Source organism: Catharus ustulatus, chromosome 21 (genome assembly GCF_009819885.2).
Source record: "Catharus ustulatus isolate bCatUst1 chromosome 21, bCatUst1.pri.v2, whole genome shotgun sequence".
Classification (NCBI taxonomy): Eukaryota; Metazoa; Chordata; class Aves; order Passeriformes; family Turdidae; genus Catharus; species Catharus ustulatus.
The window spans coordinates 9,479,680-9,492,229 of record NC_046241.1 but is presented as its reverse complement, the minus strand read 5'-3'; the positions used below and the strand labels follow the sequence as shown (position 1 = coordinate 9,492,229).

General features: G+C 51.6%; 1 protein-coding gene across 12 annotated transcripts in view; it reads right to left on the bottom strand.

Moving 5' to 3' along the window:
- Window positions 1–12,550, bottom strand: part of LOC117005526 (DAB2 interacting protein) — a 158,616-nt gene that overhangs the window by 20,466 nt on the left and 125,600 nt on the right. For all 12 annotated transcript variants that reach the window (XM_033077191.2, XM_033077192.2, XM_033077195.2 and 9 more), the window contains 3 exons: window positions 11,908–12,006; window positions 9,219–9,773; window positions 1,782–1,926 (listed from right to left, as the gene is read on the bottom strand). In XM_033077191.2, the coding sequence (XP_032933082.1) occupies window positions 1,782–1,926; window positions 9,219–9,773; window positions 11,908–12,006 (799 nt within the window). The remainder of the gene's footprint in view (window positions 1–1,781; window positions 1,927–9,218; window positions 9,774–11,907; window positions 12,007–12,550) is intronic.

Below are 12,550 nucleotides of genomic sequence, written 5' to 3'. Positions count from 1 at the left end.
GCTCCCTGGGGCTGAGGCAGGAGGAAGGATGCTGGCAGGCCCTGTAATTATTGGCAGCACAGCCTGCTACTGCAGCCTGTGCCCTGGTGCTGACAAACCACTGTGATTCACAGGAGAAACAGGTAATTAAAGGAAAGAAACAATTTACTAGGTTTATTTTGAGCTGAACATCATATCAAATGAAATTAAAATATTTCCTTGAGTTTTCCTGTGCTCCTCTTTGTGTCTGCCTGCTCCTTCTCACCCTTGCAGAGGCCCACACTGAGCTTCTCCATCAGCTCCTGCTCTGGTGCCACCTTTCACCCCAGGGTACCTGGGCACAGCCCCTGCATTCAGGGTTGGGGGATCAGTCCTTCATGCCAGCAGTGGCTGTGGAGACTGGCACAGGGTAACAGGGAGGAGGAGGAGGCAGGGTTTAGCTTGGGTGGCATTGTAGGAGAAAGGTTTGCTTTGGTTTTCTTCTCATTCCAGTTGGTTTGCTCCTAATTCCTGACTGTCTTGGATTTTCCCTTCCTGTTTTTTCCTCACTCCAATCTGCATTCCTCCCCTATTGCCAAAACAAAATTAAATTACATACTGGAGAGCCTCTCCAGTGTATTTTCAGCTCTGCCAGGGAGCTCTGGAGCCGCTCTGCTCGCCTGCAGGTGATGCCTGCTGTTCCTACCTGGCCCCATCACCTGCTCCACAGCTCCAAGGACAGAACCACGCTGCCCTGGGGCACCTTGTGACACCTTGGCAGGTGATTCATCTCCCTGGGAAAGGACACTCAGAACCAGTGCCCACAGTGAGCAGGAACCCCAGGCTCCTCCTGCACAAAATGGAACTGCCCTGGCAGCACTGAGCCCCAAAAGGGAATATTTCAGAATTCTCTGATATCATTAATCTCCTGGCTTTTGAGAATTTTTATGAGTAATCTACTTACAGACTTGCCTTCAACCAGAAAGCATTACAAGGCAGAAATAAATAATATTCCTTTTGCTATTCTTGTGCGCTCTCTGCCTGAATTTGTTCAATTATTTCCCTTTCCTCAAGGTTTTCATTATTATCATTATTCTCTTAATAAAGTATTTATGCTTCTTTGCTCCTTGTTAAAATTATACAAATCCACTAGCAGGAACTAGCATACTGAAAAATTAACACCTCAATAGAAACTGCTCATCCTGCCCTGGGATCCAATGGAAGCTCACAGAGCTTCCAAGGCAGCCTCTCCCCATCCTCGTGCTGTGTTCCCTGCATGCAGCAGTTCCTTCCTGACCTGCCCAGAAGCACAAGCTTCTAATTATTTTCATTTGCATCAAGAGAAGTATTTTTGGAGCCATAAACAGAGCCAGCACTTGGGAAGAAAAAAAAAAACCACCAGAAGGGTTCCCAGCGCTGGATGATCCGGGAGGCAGCGCATCACAGAGATCTCATCTGACCGGGGAGCGCTGCAGGAGCAGGGCAGCATCTCTGCTGGGGGTGCAGGGGGGATTCAATCAGCCTGTGACAGCCAGCACTGAGACAGGAGCCCTGGCAGGCAGCAGAATGCCTTCAAACATCCAAACATCCTCTGGTTATCTCCTCTGAAAGCAGATGAAGGCGCCAGCTCTGCAGTCACCTTCCCCCGGCAGCAGGAGCTGCCCCTGCGGCCACAGCCGTGCCCAGGCTTGGACCTGCTGCCAGGGAAACCCTCCAGCAGCAAAATGCTGGGGCCTCTGATGGCCACCAGGGCTCAGGTGACATCCCCACCATGCAGCCTGGAGAGCCTCTCTGGGCCAGACCTGCCAATGATCTGTACGTACCTAAGGCATCTTGTAAGTATTTCTGCCCCACCAGCTTCAGGTATTCTTCGATTGCTTTGGTGGCCAGTGTGTTCTCCCTGAAAATGAGATGCTCATTCTCACCACAGCGATCAACTTCAGACATCATCAGGTCAGTCAAGAAATCCTGGAAAGCAAAGCCCATGGTGGGTCACCACGCACTGACACTGGTTCCACAGAGCTCCCCAGCCCCGAGGTCCCTTTGTGACACACCCCAGGGACTGCAGGAGCTGCAGGTGATCCTGTGTGAACACTCTGCCTCACCACCTGCCCAAACTCCCTCAGAGATCAGAAATAAACCTCTGGGGAGCCTCAGCTCTTGCACCCCAACAGTGACTCATCCCAGACCCTCATCTGTCTCTCCATCAGTGCTGCTTTTTGGCTGCTCTTGTGTCAGCCTCATATTCTGTGGCTGAAACCTTTTCTCCCCTCTTAAACACGGCTGTGTTTGGTGTCCAACTGCACTGGCTGCAAACCAGGGGCATGCTCCAGTGTCATGAGCTGTGCCCAGTTAATGGCTGAGACACAGCTTCTGATATGCACTGAGATACTCAAATTTCCCATTTCCTCCCTGTTCATGGAGATAAACAGCTGACAGCACCCACTCTGGGCACATTCTTGGCCTGATGTGCACACAACCAAATCCATGGGATGTGACAATCCCCTGTGCTGCAGAGCAATGGCAGGAGTGAGCAGGAGCAGCCCCTGACAGCTGCCCCTGCATCAGTCTGGCCTCAATTGCAAATTGCAGAGGAAAAACAGCATTTTAGAGCAAGCTCCAGATCTGCTTCAGCCACAGCATTCACTGAGCAGGGGCTGAGGAGCTCACACTGCTGCTCTGAGTGTGCTGCAGCCAGGCTGGATCCAGGAGGAATGCCAGGCACCTGCTAATGCTGATACATGTTCTCTGCACTGCTAATGGACAGAGCAGCTCTGCCTGGCTCCTCCTCACTGCACCAGGTGCTGAGGTGTCACCACTCACCTGGGTGAGAATGCAAAGAGGCTGCTGGCACTGTGCAAATCACCCACATTAACCCCCTGACTGCCTCCCATGTAGGAGACACAGAAATGATGACACACACATTCATTCACCTCCACAACCAAGGGCACCTTCTTAAACTCCTTTCCATTAAAACAACATAATCTGCTTAGTAATAACCTTCCACTAAGAAATTCTTCATTTCCCCTGAGGGTCACAGCCCATTCCTGCCAGGGGCAGCAGGAGCACCCCAGGCTTCTGCACAGTGCCCCACATCCTGTCCCTGATGTCCCCAAGCACAGCAGAGCTGCCATGGTCCAACCCCCACAGGGGAGAGGGGACATCAGGGCCCCCTCCCTGCCAGAGGCTGGATGCTCTGTTTCATTTTTCACATGGACATCTCTGAAAGTTTAATCAAGGTTCAACAAACAGCTTTCCCTGAACCCAAGAGACCCAAATAATTTAATCCACAGACCCTCCATCCCTGTGCTCCTGCCCCAGGCAAAGGCAAACCCTGGAGCAGGCAGGCACATCCCTGTGTGACAGCACAGGAGGGGAGGTGACATCCCTGCAGTACCCAACAATTCACTGCTCCCACCTTCCCACAACACTCTGGGACCAACACACTGCCTTGACCTTCCCCCCAGACCCTCCAAAAAAGCCAGAGGAGGAGCTTTGGGCTAAAAACAAAAAGGCAGTTTCATTATTTCTTTAGCCAGAAGATGCCCTTCCTCAAATCCTGCTACGTCTGCAACGCTCCGGCAGCTGCAGAGGCAAAAATCCCTCCTGGAAGCAAAGCACGCGCCTCCCTCTGCTATTTTCTCTCATTTTGCCCTTTTTATCTGCCAAGCTGGAATGAAACTTTAAACCCTGCTCAAATCCCGTTAGTTGCTATCTGGGTAACTCTATCACCTTTATCTTCCTGGGGCTGTCCCAGGGTACGTTTCAATTCCAAGCCACCGCTCAGGCTGACACAAGGTGCTGATTCTTAATTAGCAGCCGCTGACCTTGGCTTTGCTTGATTCTCTTTCCTGTCACTTTCCCAACATACTAATTATCTCAGGAACACTGAGTTTTACAGCATCTCTCAGCCAAGTGTTTGCTTTCCCCCCTCTTGTCAGCTGAGCACTGGCTGCTGAGTCCTGGAAACCCAGGGCCAAGTGGGAACCTGAGTTAATGCGAATTTGGGTGACTTGAGCTGATCTACAGAATTCACCAGAATTTAAAACGAGGCAAGATTCCACAGCAGGACTCAATGCAAAGCCAGAAAAGATCCCCTGGAAATCTCTGCTGCTCTTATTATTCCCTATGGAGCATCTGCAGCTCAACAGCTGGGAAAATGACCCCCTGTCTCCAAAGAGGAAAGAAAAGCTGCTGAAGTCCCAGAGAACTCCACTATGGCACAGCACCCAAAGCTGAGGAATAGCACTGCAGAATCTGGCCCTGCTATTGAACAGGGAAAGAGGGAGAGCCAGGACAGCCAGCAGCATCCCATGGCTCAGGATTCTCCCTGTCCCTGCAGGTCTGGGCTGCAGAGCCATCCAGCCAGGCTGTAGGGCCTGGCCTTGGGATGTGTCAGGGGTCACAACTCCCCCAGGCCATGTCCTTGGGTCAGTTCCTCTGCAGGGACTGCTCTGGGCAGCTCCTGAGCCACGTGGGTCACTTCTGTGACATCCTGCCTTTCTGTCCCAGGGCCATCACCCAGACCTTCACTTCTTCCCTTCCCTCCTTATGGAAAAGCCTCTGGATCCCACTTTTGCTATCTGTGCCTTAAGTACTCCAGCAGCCAGCACTCAGAAGACACAAATGGAATGCAAATACTTGTGGAATCCCTCCAGGGGCCTCACTCACCCACATACAAGGTCCTGAATAAAATGCAATAACTAAAGCCAATAAAACTCCCTGTTTCTGAGCAGCAGAGATCAGCAGGGGGTTGTTTTCAGTTAGGGCCCCTGGCAGTGGAAGAAAATAAGATGCTTTATTTCATTACATGGGAGTCGAGAGGGGAAGGAAGAGGTCTACAGTCAAAATTAAGGGCTGTGGCACTGTTCTCCAGGCTTGTTCCCATGTTTATTTTAAGGCTTTTTGCTTCAGACTGGACGGATCTGAACCTGTGCGACCCCAGTCACTGCACATATGCTGATAAAGAAGAGCAATTCATAAATAAATAAATTCAGAGCATGATGGCACAGGGTTGCACTGGTCTGCACTTGAACATAAACCAACCTGTGCTATTGCACAGCAGCCGCAGGCCCAAGGGGCTCCAGGTACCTGGGGGTGGCACTGGCAGTGCCTGTTGGGGCAGTGAGGTGCCAGGGAGCTGAGCAGAGCCATGGCCATCACTCCCCGTGCTGTCACACACCTCTGGGCTGCAGCTGATGGTTCCTGGTATCCTAACTGACTGATGGGCAGATTGACTTGGAAATAATAAGGTTCTCCAAATCACAAGCCTGATTAATAGGATTGACTTAACCTTAAGAGGATTGAATTGATAAAGGTAATAAGATTATTGCTTATTTCAAAGACTAGCTCAGAGTCCAGCTGGGCCCTTATGCAAAGGTGAAAAACACCAGTGGCTGGCGGGGCTGTAGGTTCAGGTGGAGCAGCACTGGGAGCACCCACGGGAGAGGGAACAGCAGCACAGGCAGCAGGAGCAGGGAAAGGAGAGCAGCAGAGGGGCAGCAGCTGAGCCCTGCACAGACAGTGGAAACCAAGGACCCCAGCCCCAAGTTCTGACTCTTCCATCACACAGTTCCTCTGAGGATCTGCTGCAGACACTTCTCTGCCAGGAAACAGAGTGATGTTCCCTCCTTCAAACCCTGGAACTCAGTCATGGCACTTCTGGCCTTTTCTAATTTTCCTTGGGAAAAGGTGGTGAATGGCAATGTGAGAGTTAACTCACAGCAATCTGTGTCCATCACCTTGTTCAGGGAAATAAATAAACCTGAGGGATGCCACAGCAACACTCTGAGTGAGCTCCCATGTCCCAGTCCCTGCCTGAGCCCAGCAGTCACTCCCACAGCCCTGGCCCAGCCCTGGCTCTGAACCTGGGGTTCCAGCACATCCACACGGGGGGAGCAGCTTCATGTGCTCAGCTGAGGCACATCCTCACAGCACAAACAAACAGGGACACATGTTTATTCCTCACTCCGTTCCCAGCACCACAAATATTTATTTCCAGTGAGCAGCTGGTTAGTTAGAGCTTTGTCTAATGCTGGGTTTGATCTACCAGTGCTCTGGACAAGAGGAGTTTTTTGTATATTTATGGTCATGAGCTGAGCTCTGGGAGCTCTAAGACAGCCCTGAAACAAAGCTAAGCATGGGAAATATTTTGGAAACATCAGAAGTCCTTTGGGAAGGATGCAGCCACCTATCCACAACCACATCACAGGGGCCACACCAAGCCCTGTAAGGCAGGACAGAGCACTCCTGCTAACTCCAGCAGCAGAACTGCTTTATGACTTTTATCTGTGGGTTGGAAAACATTTGAAAATCATCAGGCATCTCCACATCCTTACAGGGAACAAACACTTCATCAGTGCTCTCACTAGGAAGGTGAAAACAAGTAACAAGTGAAGGACTGAGCTGAGAGGCCACATCTCTGTTTCAACCACCAAACTTCCCCCTTCCAGCCTTTCCTGCCACAAGACACAGGGAACATCTGAGAGCCGATGGAGCACTGGATGTCTGTCAGATTTTCCAGCGGGCTGGGGCAGCTCCATCCCTCCCTGAGTGCCTGCTCTCAGAACCTTTATCAAAACCCTCTTCCCTCCCCTCCACCCACTGCCCTGGCAGCTGCTCAGGGCTTTCCAGGCGCGCCCTGTGCACACCAGCCCAGCGCTGCAGGGATGAAGTTCTTCCCTTTCCCACACACAGACCAAGGCAGCACAGACTTCGACTCCAGAGGGGACTCTGCTTTCATGCCCCACCTCTTAACCTACTGTGACACAGCCAGGCAGCCCAGGAAGAAGCAGAGATTTAGGGCTACAGCCCTTGTTCCCCTCGCACCTGCAGCCCCAGGTGTCCCACCTCGCTGGCAGGAGGGACTCTGGGTGTCAGCAGCTCCAGGTAACCACACCTGGCTGGCAGAGTGTCCCCTCTGTGGTAAGGATGGCCCTGCCTCCACAGGACACAGGCACCTGGCTGTGTCTGGCACATGACACATCACACCCATCCTGTGGCACCTCTCCTGCCCCAGCCCTGGGCACACACAGGAGCCATCCCGGCCTCATTAAGGGATTACCCCGTATTTACAGCAAATCGCTGCAGGAAAACAGGGCCTGAAACAGCACAACAGCAATTAGCTGCTAACGAGCGTTCCCAGATAATCTACTGGACACTTGTTGTGCAGTCCTTAATTGCTGCTTTAGGTCAGCTACAGCAGCCAAGAGCCACAAAACCCCTTCATCAGAGAAATCAATCCGTGGTTGCTGATGGCCACAGCTGCAGGGCAGGGGGGGATTCTGAAGGACTCCCTGGGAAGGCTCCTGGTGATGCACAAGGATGAGGAACCCATCTCTAGCTTGGGCAAGCTCCCCAGTGCCACAGGGGACACAGGCCTGGAGAAGGGGGGTCCCTGCACTCAGGGGTCAGGGTGCTGGGGCAGCCATGGGGAGCTCTCCTGAGGGGCTGCTTTCTTCTCTCATTCATTATTTTTCTACCTTTCTGCTTTTCCCTCTCCCAGCTTGTCCAGCCCAGGATGCACCACCTGGTTCCCATGCTCCAATAACTCCTGTTGCTCTGACAGCTCCCCAAACCCTGCACTAATGCTGATGGCAGATGACAGGCAGGGAAAGCAGAAGCTCCATTTTAGGGGAAAAGTCATCAAGCCTGTTTACTGTTTGCTGTGTCCCCTGTGTAGAGCCTCTGGGATCTCAAGCATTGATGCAGACACATGTCTGGAAACACACTTGCTCTCTCTGGAGCCTCTCCAGTACTGAGAGGCAGAGGAAAAAAGGCTGGAGCAGTGACAACCACGCTCAGCCATGCCCACACAAGATCCATGGTGATTAAGGCCAGGATAACACTTGAAGCCTTTTGCACCAGAACTGTGTAAGCCACGGACAGGGTGTTTCATGGCAATGTTATTCCCACAAAGTCCTGGCATTAGAGCTGCAGGAGCCACAGCAAGGGGCAGCAGAGCCCCTGGTGCCAGCACGAGGCAGGGCTGTGCCCAGGAACCATGGGCTGACAGCTCTGGAGTCCTGGAACAAGGAGTGAGCAGAGCCCAACCACAGCTCCTTGTGGAGCCCCACGGTTATTCCCCACAGCCCCACGGTCCTTCCCTGCACTCCCAGGATCAGAGGCTTTAACAGAGCTATTTTTTCTGCTGCTGCAACAGCAGGGCCCTGCTCCCAATCCTCTCAACGAGCTTTGCCTGCCTTGAACTAGATCAGGAGGCCAAGCCACTTCTGTGTCCAACAGATGGCAACTAAACCTAATCCACGAGCCCGGCCACGGGCCCCGGCAGCTGCTGAGGAAGCAGAGCCCTGTGACTGCCCCTCAGGTGAGGGGCTCGTGTCTCCTCAGCACTGCAAAAGCTTTGGACATCTTGCCCTTCTCAAGTCCTCCCCTGCAGAGTGCATAACAGAAAACCAGGGATGCTTGAACTCCTGCAGCCCTGACACGGGCACCAGGGATAGAGCAGGCTCTGCAGCAGGGGTCACTCCCTGCCCTGTGTGCTGGGCACCTCGGCAAGGAAGGGCATTCCAGCCCTGCCCACCCTGCCTGCTCCCTCATGGATTACAACCAGGAGTAACTCCCACTCTCTGCCTCCTCCTGTCCTGCTTCTTCCTCAGACCTGGCAGGGCATTCCCTAACAGGAAGGAGGCTCAAAGTGGCCCACAAAGGCTGAACTGCCACCAGCTGCAAGTCAATGGCATCAACCCCCAACGAGCACTGTCATGGGAGCCCCCTGGACCCCCTTCCAAAAGCAGCAGGACAGACCCTGAAGACCAAGAGCTGATCCAGAGACATGCATGCCTGCAGCTCTGGAATTCTGGAGAGGCTGCTCACAGCCTCCACTGTGCAGGGTGCTCAGCACAGAGGGAGCAGAGCACAGAACCTGCTGGGCTCCCCAGGAATACCCAGCACACACAGGCAGCTCAGCTCAGGCCAGCACTGCTTACATTCCATCCTGGAAAATTGCCTTCTTGCTTTCTTTCACAACTCTGACTGTTTACACAGAAAGAGCCTGGCCCCTGAGCCTCCAGAAGGAGAAAAGTGAAGGGAAGCAGCTCAGTTGCTGTCTCGTGGTCCCACCACCCCCTCTGCTAACCAAGCAACTTGTGCTGTGTGTGCTACCAACTTGTTTGCAACCAAAAGAAAACCAGAGCACATTCACAAAGGCCCAAAGCCCAACTGCTGAGTTTTCCCAAGGTAGCCCCAGGGTGTGCTCCCCACGCTGCCTGGGGGACACTGCACATGGCAGGGGGTCCTACCTTGGCCTTGCCCGTGCTCTGCAGGATGTGCACCAGCGCCGACGCCATCTCCTCCTTGTTCTTCACGCTCAGCGAGGGCTCCAGCACCGAGCACAGCACCATGTAATTGTTGGTGATGTACTCAGCAAACTCCTTGTACATCTCCATGGGAAGGATGCTCATGCTCTGGTAGCGGGATTTGATGCGGATCATGGGCCCTGGGGACTTGCCCTTGCCGGGGTTGGGGCTCACCACCGGGTACCACTTCTCCACAAACTGCCGGCCCGTCACCGAGCTCACGGGGATGTTCACCTGCCCAATGAAGTTGGTCTTGTCCTTCTTCTTCTTCTTGTCAGTCTCTTTGTATAAGTGCACAGTAATGTTTTTGAGCGATGGGAGGTTATTAAATTCAAAGTGCTCCCCCCAAAAGACATTATCAGTTTTCAATTTACAGGTAGTTCGTGCATAAAGAACGTCATCCAGGCATAATTCACACAAGTACTTTTTCTTAGCTGGCAGGTCCTTGGCTTCAATAATCCATAACTTTAACATATTCTCTACCCTTCTGCTGTTGTCCTGAAAAAAAGATGCAAAGAAAAAAAGGTCAATAAAAAAACCCCACCAAGCCATGCACAACAAAACTGGAGATATGAATTAATTATTTCGGATGTGCTAAATGAGCAGAGGCTTAATTACACTTTATTTTAAGGAAATACTGGCTCTCAAGAATTTGCATAATAACACTACTTATGTTAATTTTCCAAAATATCATCGTGCTCTCCATGTCTGTTGGTGCCAATTAATATAAGGAACAAGGGAGATAAAACCCCTCCAAATCATAAATGTACCATTTCCCATTCCCTGCCAAGAGGGCCTCTGAAGAATCTGAAAGAACCTCGTGGTCCTGAATGGTTTGTGCAAAGCAGAAGCTGTTACAGGTATCTCACAGTCTCCTCTTTTCTCAGCAGAGCTGCTTTACAGCAGCATTGAGCTCATGCTGTTTCCTGTAACACAGCAACACAAAGGGAGCTGAACACACCCAGGCATCACCTCATCCATGTGGGAATGGCAGGGAAAAAACTGTCTGAAAACCTCACCATACTTCAGGGCAGAAGTCCAGAGCACCCAAATTAAACACTGAGAGGAATCATGGGAGAGGGCATCCCATGGGAGAATCACTACAAGACAGAAATCTGCCTTGGCTATCTTTAAACAACAACAGAGCCAAGAATACTGCGGATCTTTCAGAGCTCCCTCGTGATGCTGACCTCATCCTGGAGGAATATCCAGGGGTATTTGCTGCAGGACTGACTCCAAAGACAAAGCACTGGCAGCTGCACCACTGCTGGGATTCTGCAAACCCTGTTTTGTTTGGAAACCCCTCACTGGAACAGCAGCCACGGCTTACTCTGCTCAGCCCAGGAGTCTGGGCAGGAACATTTCTGCTGAAGTCCACAATGGGGTACTGTAGGTTCAGGAAGTACACACAGGAACTGCACAAGAACACTGAATTCCTGACAGAAATATCAAGTCAGATACTGAGAGCTTATTGTCTATGGACTCAAACAAAGATGGAAAGTCAGCCATCAGTTACTGCAGGTTCTGAGATGATGGAAACACTTCCAAATGGATTTCCACTCATCACTGCACCTTGAGGCCACAGTGACATGCCCAGCCCCAACTCACATTCCCAGGAGTTCTCTCATGCTAAGTGTGAGCACACAAACCTTGCACAGCCCTCTCAGGTCAGGATCACCAGGAGAAGCCCTTGGAAAGCACTGGAGCCACTGAGCTCCACTGGAGGAGCTGTGCTGATGCTGCCAGAGGCAGAAGCCACCTCTCCCCTCCACTGCTCACACTCTGCTCTTACAGGACATTTTTTATTCTGACATTTGGCAATGTGCTGGCAACAACAAACTCTGAGACTGAGGGCCCCTTTAGAACCCACCAGGCCTGGGCTGAATTAGTGTGCACAGCCAGGAGTTCACAGGATTCCATCATTTGTGTCTTCTCTGACCAGCAGAAGACCTGGTTGAGCTCATCAGCTGTGGAATCCTGCATTAATCCTGACCAATCTCCAGCCAACTCCAGCACAGCAGGGAAGAAGCAGCTGTAAGTTTTATTTTAGGATGTACTTAAGTCTTAGTGGGCCATAAAAATGCACGTTGGGTGTCCCTGTGTTCCAGTGAAGAGAAGGATTTGTTCCTGTAAATCCCAGGAGATGACTTTGCACCTCTACTGGCTGGGGAAGGGACTGAAGGGACTTCACTGCTGCCTCTGAAAATGGAAATCTGAGCTTGTTCAACACTAGAGCAGACTCTGTGTCAGGAGCTGACACGTGAACCCTTCAGACTGTTCAGCCTTGTGACTTTGCTGGCAGCTGCCTGACATCTGTCCCACAGCTACTGGGAGGTGAAAGTCCTATGGAAGTGGCAAGTACCATCAGTAACAGCAACACTGAGGATTCTTCAGGTCTGATCAATTCTTAGCAAGAGCTGAAGCAGCATGTGCTGAGAAGAGAGGGGAAGGAATAATTGGCGCTTGTCTGTAAATATAATTGTGGAAGAAAGCAATAGGGAAAAAGGCTGACCCAGAGTTCCACTTACTCACTCCAATGACAATAGTTCCCCTGCTGCTCCCATGCACTGGGCTATAAAATGTAATAACAAGGAACTGAAGTAGAGCAGAGGCAATTCCTCCCAGGCACTACCTTGTTGGGGTGCACGGCACGCCGCAGGTTCTCCATCCATTTATCTCGCTCTGCTGCCGAACGACACGAGAAGCACTTACTGCCTGATGAAGTCGTCACCTACAGGGAAAGGAACAGGATTATGTCTTGACCAGCACACTGCAGAGTGTGGCTGGGGGGAGAGGGGGGCTTAGGGAAGATGCTAGTGGATTTTATTTTTTTTTTAAAGTAAACAGCTTTACCCAAGCATGAAGCAACAGCCCCTAAGGCTGGTGGAAAAACAGGACAGCCCTGTATGTCACAGAAATAATCATAGAAGCAAATTCCAATTACTTCTCCTCTTCCACACCAGAAAACACCAGATAATGGGCTCCATGCATGTGATGCTTTAAACCACCAAGTTCCACAACTGAGAGAGTGCAAATCCTTAGATGAACTAAAGATAAATTGGAACTCAGAGTGGTTACTTGGCATTCCTCCAGGCTCAGCCCAAAGCCTGTGACAGTAACAACCCATTCCTTGTTTCCAGCAGAACATTGGGCTCAAATATGCTGCTTTCCCACCTTCCTCCTTCATGTCCTGTGGCTCCTGGAGCCCTTGTTGTGAAGGTGCTGGGGACAGGTGTGTACACCCACCCCGGGCTGTGGTACAGCTCATGGCCCAG